The following is a 17,522-nucleotide window of genomic DNA, read 5'->3' as shown; positions in this document are numbered from 1 at the left end:
ATTGGTGTTTTCTATGAGAACAATTAATTAGGACTCTGAAGGATGCTGTCTGTTGCTTAATAATTAACTTCAGAATGGACAATGAAACCCAAATGGTACTAGTTTAAAAGGACTCTATATCTGTGATTTAAAATTATGAGGGTATTAAATTATTAAAGAGCAACTCTATAGGTGCAATACTACTGTTGTCATGGTTGTAGCAAAGCAACATAGCACTGGGGTAAAATTTAGCCAATCGTAAGTACATGTAAGTAGGGTTGTTGAGCTTTTCGGAGGGGGCAGAGTTGCTGAAGTTTTAAAAGTTAAATACATATACATATTAAATACAGTTGAAATAAGTAGAACTTAAAGTGAGTTATCACACCTTTTGTTTACCACCCAAACTGGATCCAATTATATCCAATTATTGATTTTGTCATTACTCCCTTTTAAGGTAAAAAACTGATCTCTTGCGCAAAAGATCCTCAAATCAACAAAAAGTCCTCCGGTTTATGGATAATGGATATCATTGGGAGTGATATGAACACTGAAACTGAACCTGTAAACTTGACTTTCATTTTCTATGGAGACCAAGACCACAAAAAGCTGTCACATCAGTTTTCAGGAACAGCAACAGAAATCAAAGTAATTAAGTATTCCTTTTTTCTTTTTCTTTTTTTACAAGAAACAAAAATACAAAGGCTAAAGACATTGCTTAGAGTAGATGATTTGGGGGCTATACCATGTGTACATGTGTGTGCCATTTTAAAGCTGTAAGATGACCCAAAGATCAGTGAACTCATTCTATGTATTACTACTACTACTACTACTACTACTACTACTATTTATTACCCACTGTTTACCCTTATGTCCCAGAGTGGGCTGCAGTAATTCAAACACAACATTTATATTAAAATACAATATTACACAGTATCAAAGGCATCTTAAAACAACTTAAAATTAAAAACAACAAGGTGGGTCCAAAAAATATATATCTCAAGTATCCAAAACATTTGTCAAAAGCTGTATAGTGAAGGTGCCAGTTCCCCATCTTAGGGGCTGCTACTGAGAATGCCGCCTCTTGGGCTATCACTCTCAACCTTCTGCAGGCAGTAGAACAACCAAGAGGGCAACCTTCACAGATCTTAGCACCTGAGGAAGCCTCTAGGGAAGGAAACGGTCTTTCAGGTACTTGGCATCTGACTTGTTTAGGGCTTTAAATGCTAACATGAGCGCCTTGAATTGGGTCTGGAAACAAACTGGCAACTGTCAAATCTTGAAGCAATCCCTTTTGGGGGCCCTTCCCATTCCACTGCCACCATGATCTCAGCAATTTTGCAGGGGCAGTAATGTGCCACTGGAAGAAACAATGACACCTTTTAAGTGAAACTATACTTACTTTTCACAACCTGGGACACATTTGCACACATGCCAAGCACTATTCACTGATGAATTGCCAATATGTGTCCTCAGCTTTTTCTTTAGTGAACTTCCCTCCAGGTTTGAAAGGGCCTTGGAAAGCCTTAGCTGGCAGCAAGTGGAGCAGCAGCAATTCAAGCAGCTGGATCTAGTCACCCTACTAATTTCTCACAGCACCCCAGAATGATGCCCTGTTGGGAGCATTGTGGGAAATTTAAATGGTGGTTAGACCTAGCTGTCTGGTGCTGTCTGGCTAGGACAGTGATGGGCCCATTGAGATAGCAGTTGCTCAGGTATGTTGGAGGCTGACATTGACCCTGCTGATCTCAGCTACTTTACTTACTGTTCACCCTGGAAAGATGTTTCTTCCATAAAAGACTGATAGGAATGAAAATAGTACTTGAATCCTTGCTAACATCAGTGCAGCTAGATTGCCTCTCATAAAAACAGCACAGCAAAGTGCCTTGTTTACAGGGGTCTAAATGGTAGATTATAAATCAAAGGATCAATAGCTTTTAATTTTCCTGGTGTTAAGATAAAATGAAAACATTGTTTAGAATCGCACAAAAGAACATAAAGGCAAAGATAAAGCTTTTTCTCCCACACGTTATATGTATATACGGCGGGGTATTGCTGAAGCCAACTCTTGAGTTCCTTTTCTTGTGCATGTGTGCTACCAGTATTTATTTGCAAATATGTGCTTGTTGAAATTATGCTGTATGTTTTTTCAGCGGAATGGAAAAACATCTTAGGAGGTGTAAAAAACGTGATGCACGAAGGGACTCTCAGTTTTCTATTGTTTATCTAATTCAGATGAAAATCTCACAACAGTCCATGTGAATAATATTGTTATAGATTTGGGGGGACCCACCTAAACCCTAGAAATTAAAAAATGGTAGGATTTTGATTATTTTGGAGTATTGTAGGGAAGATTGCCAGCCATTGGAAAAATACAGGCTAAGCTTCCTTTCACAGCCAGGGCCTCCCTCGCCTGGGATAGATGCATTAACATGACAAAAGGTGTTGATGGCCTGACTGAAAAGGAATTATTGGGCCAGGACAGACAGCGGTTGCCAAGGTGATGGGGTGTGTGTGTTTGAGGTGACAGGAAAAGAGTGTTTTTAGCAAGTTTTGCTGGGAAGAAGGGAGAGAACGAAGACAGAGATCCATCTTGGGTAGGTTGGCTGAAGGCTGGCTGAAGAAATCCATTTGACTCCAGGTCTGCACTGCTGTGGGGGACAAGCATGTCTTGAAATGACCATGCTGTAAGATTTGCATTCCCTCCGTGCAGCCTGAAGGTATAAATAGGTGAATAAACCATATTTCTTAAAGCTACGACAGTCTCTGCCATGTTTCAATTCTCCAAAGGAACTGACACCCTGTGAGTGCCTGGAACGCCCTGGAATCTTGCTACCACTCAGCAGAGAGTGAGGGTGGCACCCAATGTTTGTAACAATATTGTGCATAGAAAGATTAACCAGGACTTTTATAATTATTTTAAAGGTTGATAATTATTTTAAAATCCTATTTGTACTATGATGTTGATGTGTTGCTCTTATAGAGCAAAGCAATCCATACACAGTGTTAGGCTGGGCTGGGAGGTGGAGGGTTGAACTAAGTGGAAATGTCTCTCCACTTAGCTCTGCTGGCTTTGCTAGCTTCCTTCCAGCCACTGCCAATGGTTCCAGCCACACCTAAGTGTTACAGCACTCCCCCTTCCACCTATGAAACACATGGGACTGTTGACACCAGGGCACCCAACCAACCGCTACCTGGAGGAAGCCCTGAAACTGTGTTCTGGACACAGGGAAGGGCTGAGCTGGGATCCATTGGATCTTGTGCTGGCCTCACTGTCATTGGACAATGCCATGAGGCCCAATCTGGGCCTGATCGTCCTGCCCCCACTTTCCACACAGCCACCATGAGGAGCAGGACTGTGGGTGGATGTGGTGGTGGCCTCACTGCTCCTCAAAGCTCTGGCAGTAGGGGGAGGTTTTGCTGTGCCCTTAGTGGTTGAAACCATTAAGACCTCAAACACAGCTGACAGGCAAGTAATTATTTTATGCTGATACAAAAGGCAAGTTTTGGTTATTGTTTGTTTTCCCTTTCACATAGGCTGAACTGGCAAACATTGGTTCCCTTTACAAAATTCAAGTATCTGGTCCACATGCTCTGCTGAAGGAGTCTTGGCATTTAGCCATGCTGCATATGAAACATACAGGCACCAACCAAGAGATGTGGCTAAATTTTGACTGTTGGTTCAAACCCAATGAAGAGACATGTGTTGAACTGCCAGCATTGTGTCCCGATCAGGATCCCTTACCTGGTAAGAGAAATCTGCTCTTTTTTTTATTACAAAGGCTGAAGACCTTGGATGCCCCTGTGCAGCTGTTGTTGGTGCAACCTTCCAAGAGAATGATTTTGACCTTATTCTAAAGTGACGGTTGGAAGCGCTTTTTTCAGAGCATCTATTCTTTCATCTCCAAAAATAGTCTGCTATATGGAACTAGGAGAACAATCCTATGCCTGTTCACAAGGAAATAAATGCCACTGTGTGTATGCATGGGGTTACAGCCAAAGCAAATGCTGCAATCCTTTGCACATGTTCTAGGACAGGATGGTCCAACCTCTCAGATGAAGTGGACTGCAGTAGTTCTTTGACAAAGAACCTGGGGCCACCGACTGAATTAAATTTCCATACTATAAATTAAAATGTTTGCAATGTAGTTGATATTATTTAATACAGTGGTACCTCAGGTTACAGATGCTTCAGGTTACATACGCTTCAGGTTACAGACTCCACTAACCCAGAAATAGTGCTTCAGGTTAAGAACTTTGCTTCAGGATGAGAACAGAAATCGTGCTCCAGCGGCACGGCAGCAGCGGGAGGCCCCATTAGCTAAAGTAGTGCTTCAGGTTAAGAACAGTTTCAGGTTAAGAACGGACCTCTGGAATGAATTAAGTACTTAACCTGAGGTACCACTGTATTTACAATTGATATATTTAATTAAATATATATATATATAATGAAACAAACAACTAATAGATTTAACATATGCAACACACACACAACTATGCTTCTTCCCCTTTCCCCCCTTCTCTCCTCTTTTGCTGCTCCGGCTTCCAGCACTGCTGCCGAGAAAATATGCAACGCACTGGCTCTCATTCATGTGTGCACTCACTGTCTCCAGGTCCAGTTAGGGATCCTCTCAAAATGCCTGCACCCACTACTCCAAATGAAACAATGCTGGCTTGGCTGGAGAAAACGCATCTTGCTCTTTTCCTTTCCCCCCTCTCTCATCCCTCTTTCTCTCTCCGCATCCCACCCCCAAGGAGAATTCTCAGCCGCAGCTGGGACAGGTGACCTGCGGTGGTCGCAAACCAGGGCAAGGCTATCATGTTGTCAATTCCTCTTCGTTGCAGCTTTGGTACTTAGCAAGGGCCTCCAAAAAAGACCTCGTGGGCCGTATGTGGGCTGCATGTTGGTCCACCCTGTTCTAAGATGTGATCTAGGATGTCTGATGCCATCTCTCTTGGATATTGGGACTTGTGAGCAAATGTGTTTAGAATGTGGTGGCAGTCCTTTTTCACAGAATTTTAGCATGATTTGAGAACGGCCCTTACGCAAGCAGAAAGCACAAGGGGAAGGGAATATCTGCTGTTTGCCAATCTCCTCCCCTACATGCCTGTACCACTTAATTGCCCAAATTATTGAGAGACCTGGCTTCATATCTCAAAAGCAAACTTTCCAATATTTATTCCAATTTAAGTTTGTTTGTTTTTCAAATGATATGTTGATCTGCTTTTACATCAAGCACAGAACTATCTTTTACTCTAGAGTCTAGAATACCACCATTTAAATAATGGCATAATATCCTTGAAGTAATGGTCATACAAAGACACTTACTTTTTGCTCACCATGCTTCTCCCTGCTTCCTTTGTTTTCTCTGTATTACAATGAAGAGTTGCAGCATACTGGTTAGAGTGTTGGACTAGGGCCTGAGAGACCACAGTTTAAATCCCTGCTCAGGCAAGAAGCTTGCAGAGTGACCTTGGGCAAAGCCATAATCTCTCAGCCTTAATCCACCTCACAGGGTCGTTGTGACAATAAAATGGAGCGAGTGGGAAACCATGCACAGCACCTTAGAGGAAAAGTGGAGTATAAATGTGAGAAAATAAATATAGTGGAATAGAAAGAAATAAACTGTTACAACATGCTAGGTTTTCTTGAGTGTAGGTCTGTTTTAACGGGAGCATGGCATAATTTTTTCAACAATGATAGGGGGAAAGACATAAAGAAGACCCCCACCCCCAACCAAATTAGGAAAGGCACAGCTCAGTGGGGGAAAGATGTCATTTAAAATAACCATCTTTCTTTCCACACTAATTTCTGCTGATATTCTGTTTCATTGAAAATAAGCTAAGTACAGTTAACCAGAATATCTTTTCTTGGTGCCCATCATTATTAGCAATACGTCTCTCATGTGCCAGCGTCTCTCACATTTCGATGCAAAATTGGCCTTTAAAATCCTTACTTCAATCATGATACAATCCTTTCTATACATATACCTCAGACTTATTAAAGAATGACTTCATGAAATGTCACAATATCTAAATTCATCCCTTTTTATTATGTATTACTCGATATGAATAGCTGAGGCTTATAACAGGAGCTGTAGGAAAAGTTTTGAAATGAATCAAGCACTTTTTTTATTACCCTCCCCCCCATCTGTACTTAATGTGTCATCTGTCATCAATATTACATATTATTCCTTCTCGTGGTGTTTTACATAATCAGTTTTACAGAGTGATCCTAAACATATTACTCAGAAGTAAATCCCATCAAGTTTTGTGAGACTGACTTCTTCTAAGTCTGCAGTTCTTACACGCCAACCTTGAAATAAACCTCATTGAATTCAGTGGGATTTTCTGAGTGGACACATGCTTTTATTGTGCTATGCATGTGCTTAGATCTGAAATCGTAAACCACACTAGACCGTTTCTCCTGGCCTTTTTCTCTTGTGCCTATGCAAATTCCAGATTTCCCCCATTTTGAAATGCTTTACCATGAACATATATTTTTAAATAAAAAGAAGGGGGTGGTGGTGGAGGTCTATGCTGGGGGGTAAGGGAATGTAAACCCAGCAGTAACTTAGATTGAAATAAAGGCCTCGTTGGCATTGTATATTTAAAGCAGCATCATGCCAATTTAAACAGTCAAGGCTTCCACCAAAGAATCCTGGAATCTGTAGTTTGTTAAGGGTGCTAAGTGTTGTTAGGGGACCCCTATTTCCCTCAGAAAGCAACAATCCCCAGAGTTCCCTGGAGGAAAGGGATTGACTGTTAAACCACTCTGGTAACTGCAGCTCTGTGAAGGAACTAGGGATCTCCTAACAATTCTCAGCACCCTAAACTAAAGTTCCAGGATTTTTTGGTGGAAGCCATGACTGTTTAAACTGACACGATGCTGCTTTAAATGTGCAGTGCAGATGGGGCCAAAATTTCCATTTATTCTGTACTACACTGGGATACAAAAACCAAGCCTCCAGCTTTCCTGCTGTCAGTCAAAAATAAATGTGACAGGAGAAGTTGGGGTTGGAATTTAATCATAAATCCCTCAAAAGTGAGCAAGATCTGGAGACAAATTTCAAGTCCTTTGCCACTATTTTTATGTTTTGCTTCCTCGCACCCAGTTGCAAATAAATAAGCTGATGAAGACAACCACTGAAATTTGGCACTGGATTTACAGTGTGGCTTTTAATATTTTGTGCATGTAAATCTTCTGAAATGTGTGCTCCAGCATGCGTGCATGGAATCAGAACTATTGAGCATCACATTATCTGCCTTCCCCCTGATAAATGACAGGTAGCAGACCTTTTGCTTTTAAAACGGGAAATCATACATTTCTAGTTGCCAAGGGTGCAATCTAATGGGAACTTCATTATATGAGGCTCAAGTTGAAAAGAACAGGAATCACACTAAAGAGCAGCTGTATAAAAAGATTTGGTATAACAATAGACAGACTTAGATAAGATCAGTTGCCAAAAGCAGCAGTAGGGCCTTCTCTGTGCCGGTGACAGAATGCTCACATGGTGCTATGTTGGATATAACTCACTGTTGTCACTCCCCAATTTAAATTATGCAGTCTTTAACCAATTAGTTAATTGTTTAATCAAATGAGTTCTAGTTGGTTAAACAACTACAATTCACATGCCCAGTTTCATTAGTGTCTGATTCATCTGACTGTGTACACACCAGGGGGTATTGACGGGGTGTGAATGTCTTTAACCTAAGTCAAGGTGTTCACACCTTGGCTAGAGACAGATTAGGACCAGTTTAATGACTTGAATAGGGATGTGGGTGGCACTGTGGGTTAAACCACAGAGCCTAGGACTTGCTGATCAGAAGGTTGGCGATTAGAATCCCTACAACGGGGTGAGCTCCCGTTGCTCAGTCCCAGCTCCTGCTAACCTAGCAGTTCGAAAGCACGTCAAAGTGCAAATAGTTAAATAGGTACCGCTCTGGCGGGAAGGTAAACGGCATTTCCGTGTGCTGCTCTGGTTCGCCAGAAGCAGCTTAGTCATACTGGCCACATGACCCGGAAGCTGTACGTCGGCTCCCTCGGCCAATAAAGCACTGCAACCCCAGAGTCGGTCACGACTGGACCTAATGGTCAGGGGTCCCTTTACCTTTACCTAATGACTTGAATTGGTGTTAAGCTGGTTCAAGAAATGATACATCAAACAGTAATGCTGTTGTAGGTTTTTAAGGGGGTGGGGGTCAGTAAATGGGAGTATGAACACAGCCCAACACTATTTTTTCTTAATTCCAGCCTCCCAGTTATCCCAGCCTGATTTGGGAATCTCAGGCTATCATCCCACTGTTTCAGTTCCAATAGCTTTGTCCATAGGGGGTCAGAACTGTCCTAGTCTTCTTTTAATCCTAGTGTTAGATACATACCCATCAAGTCCATAGATCTTTGCACTGAGCAACACACTGCTGCTACACACAACTGGCATTGAGATCTCCACGTGCTTTCACTTTTAAGATGGGCATAAAGTAGTGGATGTTGGGTGCTGGTAGGGTAAGGTCAAAAAGTTGGAAAACCCCTACCTAAGGCATATTATACCTTACAGATAAGAACACCATTTCCAGCTTGCTGTTCCCTAGTGGAGAATAGTCTTGTTATGCAAATCTAGAGTTGCTGTTAGGTGATATGCTGGCCCAGCCATTTTTAAAAACTGTGTCATAAAAATCCTACAGTCAGAGAGAGTGTAAGGCAAGGGGAGACTGTCCTTTGCTGGATGAGTGCTCACCTTTGCTGGATGAGTGCTTTTCAGCACCTATACATGAGCTCCTTGCCAGCTACATATATTTAAAGCAGTTCATATTAGGGAGCCACTTTAGCTACATTAGCTATAGTACAGCAGAAAGGTGAGGAGAAGGCAGCAGTTGCCACAGCTGCTTAATACAGTCCTTTAAAAAATGACATTTTGAGTGTTGCACTAAAACGTTTCAGTGGAAATGTGGCTCTTGCTGTGACTGCACCCAAAAGGTTTAAAAAAGCCATGATTGAAATGTGGTCTGTAAGTTTGGCTATCCATTTTCTTCCACTCTTAGAGGACAAGATTATCCTGCATTCTACAGAGAAGGGTTTTGAAAATTACAGTTCTCAGAATGGTATTTCTGTGTGTATGCTGTGTTAAACATTTAAACTTAATAGTCAGGGACTCCCAAAAATGTCCTTCTGCTTTCCTTCCGCATCCCAGGCCACAGGGGTGGCCTGCCCCTTTTCATCACCTGAGCCGAAATGAGATTTGCTGCCTCCTGCCCTTCTACGTCTGCTGCCACCACACACACACACACACACACACACACACACACACACACCCCTTCTGCCACTGGAATGACCCAGTGGCAGAACAATGTGCCAGAATGCCTCCATCTCACTGGTGATGGCAGAAGCTGTGGTTCAGGCAGAGCACTGCATCTTTTACTTCTGCCACCTGAGGCGGTTGCTGCACCCTGCCTCGTGGGCAGGCCGGCTCTGCAATGCCATCAGACTTCAGAATGGGAGGCCTGTTTAGAGCAGATTGACTAGGTAAAGCACAGATTATCTCTCTCTCTCTCTCTTTTTAAAAAAGATATTTATTGAAATTTTAAACAGTAAAACAAACCTTCCAATCAAACCTAAAAAACATACATCATCATCACACTCAAACAAAACGGAAAAATACAATAAAAAACATAAAAAGATAGGAAATAAGGAAAGAGAAAAAAACATGAAAAAAGACATAAAAATCCATTTTTTACTTGTTGTTTTCATAACCCTTCTTCCTGACTTCCTCACATCTCCCTTTTTTGTGTTCCTTTTTACACAACCGTGTTCAGCAAATATCTTACCCTCTTTCAAATCTTGATCTATATTATAGATTTTAACCCATTCTGTCGCCAATTCTTCCCTTTATATCCTTTTGTTTACATTTGACACAATGTAATCTAGGTTTTTTTTTCACTCTTGTCTTTTGAAACATTTGTTACATACTCCTTTTGCCTATGTCACTAATGCCACATTGTCTTTATATCTTGCATCATTTTAACATTCCAACATTTTAACATTTTAACATTCCAACATTTTACAATGTTTTTGCAAGTAGTCTTTAAACTTCTTCCAGTCCTCTTCCACTAACTCTTCTCCCAGGTCTCGGATTCTGCCAGTCATTTCAGCCAATTCCATGTAGTCTATCACCTGCATCTGCCATTCTTCCAGAGTGGGTAAATCTTGTGTCTTCCAGTACTTGGTAAAGCACAGATTCTCATTTGAGTCTTCCAGAGCAAAGTACAGACGTTTCCTGTCCTCCTGCCTTTGCTGTGAAAACAGATGGGCTGCAAGAATTAGTTCTGCCTCTTCTCTTTTGCAGGATTGTGAGACCATCACCATAGCCTAGCTTCACAAGAGGTCTTCTCCAAATAGTCAAATCCTGGTGCCAATAAAAAAAAAATAACTCACTTTTTTCTAACTCGTGAGGATCATGTTGAAGATCATTCTGTATTTGGCTGGCTTGTGCTGTTGCGCATTAGAGATTTTATGTTGATTAAGGATTATTATGCGGTATGGCTTTAGGTGTTTAAGCGTTTTTTTATTGTTATGTCTCAACTGAGATCAACTGGAGGCTGGGGATAAAAGGATGTTTGTGTCTAGAGTCAAGGAAGAGATCAAGATGTCATATATGGGGGAAGGTTTTCTTCTCTGGGCCCCTTTCAGAGGAAGGGTGGGGTATACATTTAATAATAAAGAATTATTAGAGTATTATTCAGAGGAAGGGTGGGGTATACATTTAATAATAAAGAATTATTAGAGTAGGGGTAGAGTAGGTGAGGGTGGAATCTATATATATATGTCAGCATCACCCTAGAGCCAGTGCGCCAACTGGACTCATGTACCTCAACCCCGACTGGGCTGGGCGAGCTGGGTAGCACCGCCAGAGACCTCCTTCCCGCAGGAAACGGTCACAGTGCTGTGGACTCACAGCTTAGAGCTGAGAGCACCGGGTTCACTGTCTCAATACTTCAGTCGTTGCGCAGCAGAGTTTTGCAGAGTCTTGCAGAGTATAAACCACTCGGAGAGCAGCTCTGTAAAATACCTTCCTTTTATTCTATTACTACAACTATGGTACAAAACTATATACAGAGCTAAGTATTCTGAGCATAAAGCAATGCTATACTGAGAGTCTGCAGCTGCTCTTAGCAGCAATCTAATCTCTAGGATCTCTAACACTCTCACTCTCTCCGATACACTGACTGACTGACTCTCTCTCACACACACAGATATGTTGCTGGGCAGAATAAGTTAATAGGCAGGACACGCCTCCTCTTCTCTGTGGAGTCAGCAGAAACCATCAGGAGATGGTCAGGAGATTCTTGGGTATGGGAGGGGTGAAATCTCCTCAATATATATAAGAAAAGCTATGAACATGCTTTTTTTAAAAAAAAAAGTTTTGAAAAATAAATTGAATTTGCTATAACTCCCTGTCACCACCTAGTGTCACATTTATATATTACAATTTACAACAAACTTATTTGCAGCTGTATAGCTGAGTCTGAGGTGTCATTAGGCATGGGCATAGCCAGGATATTTTTTCCGGGGAGTTGGCCTTTTGTTGGGGGGGGGGAGAACCTCAGTTTGCTATGTATTTTTATTGATTTTTTTTGATGTGGAAGGACAGCTGTCCCTCCCTGCCCCTGGCTCCACCCATGTCCTAAGGGCTTGGTAACTTGGAATGCTCTACTGTAACAGCAGCCCCAGAGGTCTTGGGAGGGTCTGATTCCTCTTCCTCAGAGCCAGTCAACTGATTCAATCTTTAGTGTTTCCCTGCTGATTTGGAAAGAACGATTAGAAGCAATGCCATAGAAGCTCTGCAGGAATGGTTCCAGGATCTGTGAGCAGTTTACACTGCAGCTCAGATCAGCTTGATCACGTTTGTTCAAGTTTTTTGTGTGAAGAATCTCTGAAAACAGACAGCGGGTGAGTGGGCAGCACCCATATATTTCGGGAGGACAGAGTAAGGGCGGAACTTACTACTTCCTTAGCAACTATCTCCTTTCGTTAGAACAGGTTGTTCTTGGTTTCAGAGATGCTTCATACGAGCAAGTTAATCATATATTTTATGCAAATTTAATTAGGTTATTTCCCCCCCAGAGCAGCTAATTAGCAAACTCACTTTAGGGTACTAAGGCGTCTGTGTGTAGATATGTCAGTGACGTTTTATAAAGAGAAGAAAACTGTTTAGGGAAGAATGCAGAGCATGAGGACTCTTCAAGTCAGACAAGCACACAGCACATGGATATTGTTGCATGCACCACAATCCCCAAGTGGTGAGAGACACCAGAGATGTTTTCCCAGGGTTTGGTTTCTGTATAATGAAGCTAAATGGAGACTGTGGTGTCATTAGGATATATGGTTTTATTTGCACATATTTGCAAATAGGAGCATAGGAATCTGAGCATAGGAAGGAGGGGCTTACAGCATTAACCTCCCACATATATTGTCTCCCCCGCTAGGATCCTAGGGAGATCCCCAAGCCATAGATTTGGTGCAGCTAAGAAGGTCTGGATCTGGTCAGTGTCTAGATGTGAAACTATCTAGAAACTTCATATATGCAGCTTTGAGCTCCATGGTGGTAGAAAGTGTTGGGATATAAAAGAAATAAATACATGTTGGTCCCTGTGACCAATTACATATATGAGCAGATCTCTCTCAGAATAAGTTTCATGAATTTACGTTGGCATGTATTTCTGATCTTGCAAAATGCAGTTGAATGATGCTCCCACATGTGTAATGGGGTTCATAACATTTCCCCTGTTACTTTCTGTGCCTGGCCTGCTATATTTTGGAAGGTTTAGGACTGACACAGCCTTTTTATTCTAGCATTTGATTTTGTGGTAACCAGAATGAATGGGCTCTGATTCTATAAACTGGGTACTGATTAGAAAAAAAAACAGCAATACAGTCAATGAAATAATGGCAACAAAACAGGTTTTTCATCCAGATATTGGAACAACTGCATATTTACAGTATAAGAGAGAAAATTTTAAAATGAGATTTGTCCCTTCCTTTAGTTAATAATGTATGTCTAGTGGCTTGTCCATAAAACTTTGCAACAGCTGAGCAGCCTGGTAAGTAATCAAGTAATCCTACTTTATAGCCAGTGACAAACAGTTTCAAAGATTTCTTTCATTAGAGTGAGATATATATATTTATTTATTTATTTACTTCAGTTGTGGAATATTCCATCCATGTACACACCGGAGACAAAAAGAAAGCTGATGCCACTGGAGAGGCTTATATTTGTATTCAAGGAGGCAGGGGAGACTCTGGGAAACGATGGCTTAATCCTTCAAAAAGTGGTCCAGTCACTTTCAGCAGAGGAGAGGTAAAATTAATTCATAGCAAATGTGCACACATAAACATCTCTCCCATTGTACGTACACAGAGTATTTTCCCTCGAAAAGAATCTGAATATTCATATGGGACCCCACTATTGTCAATGAACATTATTATCCAGCCAAAGTTAAGCAGTTAAGTGGTTATAGGTCCCACTGATTTTAGTGGAACAGAGCTAAATTACTTGTTTGACAATTCTCCCATCAAAACCAATGGGACTTTAAAAACTTAAATTGTACCCATTGTGATTTCTGCTCTTCAGTCAGTTGGTAGGTAAACATTTAAAACATACGTGTTTTATGCAGAAACAGCTCAATGAGTGGGGCGGAGACTCTATGCTACCTTCCCAAAAGGTGGGTTGCTATTGCTTATGGGGAGGGGCAAGATGGCAGGGAGGTTGTCATGGAGCAAACACACCTGTAGGAACACTTGATTGGCTCTTCCACTGTGTTTGTGCTGCACCAACATCTCCAATCTCCCTCTCCCTCCTGGTAAGCAGTAGCAACTCTGCCCCACTTACCAAGCTGCTTCTGGTCTCACAAGCTTCTTGAACCAATCCTGTGCTGGATCAGTGACATGTGCAGGTAAATCCCATATTTTGTCTAGAGTTCATGCTGCTTAACCCCAGATTGAGATCATGTGTATTTTGTAAATCACAGTGCATATCTATTAGGTTACAGTCCTGACTTATTACATTGCTATCCCACCTTTCCTCCAAAGAGCTCAAAGAGCTCAAGGTGGTATACACTCCCCCCCCATGCTTTCAACACAACAATCCTGTGAGGTAGGTTGGGCTGAGGGTGAATGACTGGCCCGAGGTCACCCAGTGAGTTTCATAGTTGAGTGGGGATTTGAACTCCACTCTGGGAATAAGACTCATTGAACTTAATAGGGCTTATTTCCAAGTAGATATGCATACAATCTGCCATAGTCATTCCAGCTCTATTGGTCAAATATGTTCTGTCATGTAGTCATCATTTCAACATGTGCTTGCTGCATGCCTGGAGAATAAATCAGGGAGAAAACTGGTCAGAAGCGACTGAATGCATAGGTCCAATTTAAAATGTCAGGATTCACAGACAGAAGATATTTCTAATATAAGAAGGTTGTATGAGATGGAAGATGTACTGAGGGGAGGGGGACTAATTCTGGAATAAATAAATGCCGAGGAAATAATATTAGTATTCATGGGGGGAAATGAGCAACATAGGATGTTTAACTACTGCTACCAAGAAACATCTTATTTAATAGAGGTGTTTTCATATATTATAATATGGAGAAGATTTGTCTGTAGAACATAGAGAAATATGACTGATATATTTGCTATCCTAGGTTAGGCCAATCTAGCCTAGTACCCAAGCTCTATCTGAAGCTAATTTGAGACACTTCAGAAGAAAGGCAAGGTCACTTTGAGCAATAACTATAATTCATCTGATTTTATTTGTTTCATTCTAGAAGCTCTGTTACAAATGAGCAGTTTACTGGAACTTTAAACCACTTCAGGAAATACTGCACTTCTTAATAATGTGATACACTAATATTTCCAATAAAGTCTTACTAGTCACTGACACTTAGAACATCACTCTCATTAATGATCTTTTTTTACGACGAACTTACAGAAAATGTTATTTCTTTTCTTTAGCTGAAATGTTTGTCTATGTAGTGAAAAAACCCAAAGAAAGATTTTTGCAGTGCTTAAATTTTAGTTACAGTTCTTGCATGTTAATAGCAGTTGCATCTCGCTTCATCTAAACCAATACTATTAACTCCCCTCAAATTACAGGTGGATGTTTTCACAATCAAAGCAGTGCACCTTGGGAAGCTGAGCCATGTCCTTGTAGGCTTTAAAAGTTTCAACAAAGGTACAAAATGAAAACACGTATATATGTTGAGTATACTGTATCAAATACCAGAAAGGTGACTATGCTAGTCTATAGCTGCAAAAAATATTTTCATGTCTTCCCAGCAGCACCAGATACACTGTGAGACTGCAGTGCTATACATACCTGGCTTGGAGTAAACTCCATTGCACTCAATAGGACTTACTTTTGAGTATACATTTATAGGGTTGAATTGTCACTTACTTGTGGAACAGAAGACTGACTATCTCACCAATTTGACTTGCCAGTATGTGAGACAACCTTTTGATACTGCATGTAATGAGTGTGGATAACTAGAGACAAAATCCTTTGCTGAATTAAGCACTGTCTGTACAACAAATTATACATGAAGATCTTCTAGTCGTTCTTCTGCATCTAGCAATCAAAGCTGTTTATGTGAATTTTGTTGCTGTGTGTGTGTGTGTGTGTGTGTGTGTGTGTGTGAGAGAGAGAGAGAGAGAGAGAGAGTATATGGATGTATATATCTACACATACACAAACACACAGTACATATGCATCCAGCACTCCAACATGATCAATGAGCTTGATACTCACCCCAGAAATTGATTGGACCCTTCAAGTATTCCTGTTGAATCCCTGAATTCCCCAAGGCTTTTTTTGTTTGTTTAGCATTCATTGGAAATGCATATAATCATCCTTATTATTAACTAATTCCTTTCTGTAGAGTTTTGCATGTGTAAGTGCTTTACAATTCTTAATCATTTAGACCACGCACAAAAGCAGTCGCTGGACAGAAATGGAAACCTATTTCTTTCTCTCTTTTTCTAGATGATTGGTTCCTAGAGAAGATTGTAATAAAAGAAGGAAGCTACCCTTTTACCACATACACCTTTGTTCACAATAACTGGATCAGTAAACATTCAAAAAAAGATTTTACGGAGCTTTCAATTCCACTGCAAGGTATCTTTTTTGTTTTATGGTATTTGCCAAAGTCTATGCTGAAGAACCAGCACCCAAATCCCAACACAAGTTTCTTCATAAGGAAGTCCCACAGAAATTCCCAAGTATGAGTACAAAGAACTAAAGCATTAACTGCTTAGGAATCACTTGCATAACAGCCTTGAAGCCATTCCCAAGATAGGTTTCCCAACTTGAACTCAGATTTATTGGAAGTTAATGCAGTTTAAGCTCCCCAATTTCCTACATTCAGAATAATCTAGAGGCTTCATTTTCAAAGCACATAAGATACGGCACAGATAGTACCCTTGCACAAGATCCAACCCCAATATTGCAATCCTGGGAACCAATTCAGACCACAAATCATGTGTTCTCCTGTGATGTTATTCCAGTATTGCCTGCTACATGGCAGCCCAGGAGATTAAGATGAGGCTGAAAATACAAAATACTGAATATAGCTGAGTACTGTAATACATTTTGGAACTGACATTAATATTTAACTCAAATAGATATCATGCTGTTTGTCTGGGTATTTTTTCCATTCAGAAATGACTGTAACATCTGGCCCAGTGAAAATGTTTGATGTTAGAAGTCAAGGACAATGGAAGATGTGGATGGATTGTGCCCATGTTCCAGAAAAGATTCCTGTTGTAAAAGTGCTTGTGTATGGAACCAATGGGGTATCTCTTCCACAGAATGTCCAGAGTATGAAAAATGATCCATTTCTGGTGGGTTTCTAATTTCTTTTTATAGCATACACCGTATATTCTACTGTACAGTTCTACTGCATTGCTGCCACAGGCACATGATGTCCAGTGCAGGGAGGTCTGAAAGAATGGACACAGGAGACTGGTATTGAGTTCAATTAGATCACAACTTTACTACAGGAAATAGTAGGTTTGCTAAGGCATTGGGCATGTATCCATTATCTGGCAGCCCACCTACTACCTGATAGATACCCAGTGGGATTGACTTTGTGCTGGGGAGTTGCTCCTAACAGAGATTGGGTGCCATGACCCTGCACAGACCACCATTGGGAGAGGTGTACTGGGTGGGTGGAAAAATCCCACAATGATCAGCCTGCACCTGGCCACCCCTTAAATAGAGGCATGCTTACCAAAAAAAAAAAAAAAATTTAAAAATGAGACTTTCAAATGGCCACCAAACAGCACCCAAGCAATGAATGCAACCCTTATCAGCTCCTTATAAAATTTAACTTCTTTTAACTGATACAAATATGCCTCCACCTAAGAAATGTAGATTTCTGGTCTGTGGTTATATATGGATGAATGCCGGCATTGAAATGTAGAATTTTTGTTTGTTACCATGTTCTGTATTTTGGTGTTTTTCTATCGTAGACCGCCCTGCAATCTTTCAATGAA

General features: G+C 40.9%; 1 protein-coding gene across 5 annotated transcripts in view; it reads left to right on the top strand.

The window, feature by feature from the left end:
* The window catches only part of RP1 (RP1 axonemal microtubule associated), a 182,902-nt gene that overhangs the window by 121,064 nt on the left and 44,316 nt on the right, over positions 1–17,522 (top strand). For all 5 annotated transcript variants that reach the window (XM_083517865.1, XM_083517868.1, XM_083517867.1 and 2 more), the window contains 6 exons: positions 434–624; positions 3,514–3,724; positions 13,177–13,331; positions 15,126–15,204; positions 16,012–16,143; positions 16,687–16,868. In XM_083517865.1, the coding sequence (XP_083373991.1) occupies positions 434–624; positions 3,514–3,724; positions 13,177–13,331; positions 15,126–15,204; positions 16,012–16,143; positions 16,687–16,868 (950 nt within the window). The remainder of the gene's footprint in view (positions 1–433; positions 625–3,513; positions 3,725–13,176; positions 13,332–15,125; positions 15,205–16,011; positions 16,144–16,686; positions 16,869–17,522) is intronic.

The sequence above is a fragment of the Podarcis liolepis genome (genome assembly GCF_965112155.1).
Source record: "Podarcis liolepis genome assembly, chromosome: 8".
Classification (NCBI taxonomy): domain Eukaryota; kingdom Metazoa; phylum Chordata; class Lepidosauria; order Squamata; family Lacertidae; genus Podarcis; species Podarcis liolepis.
This window is presented reverse-complemented; position numbering and strand designations above follow the sequence as displayed.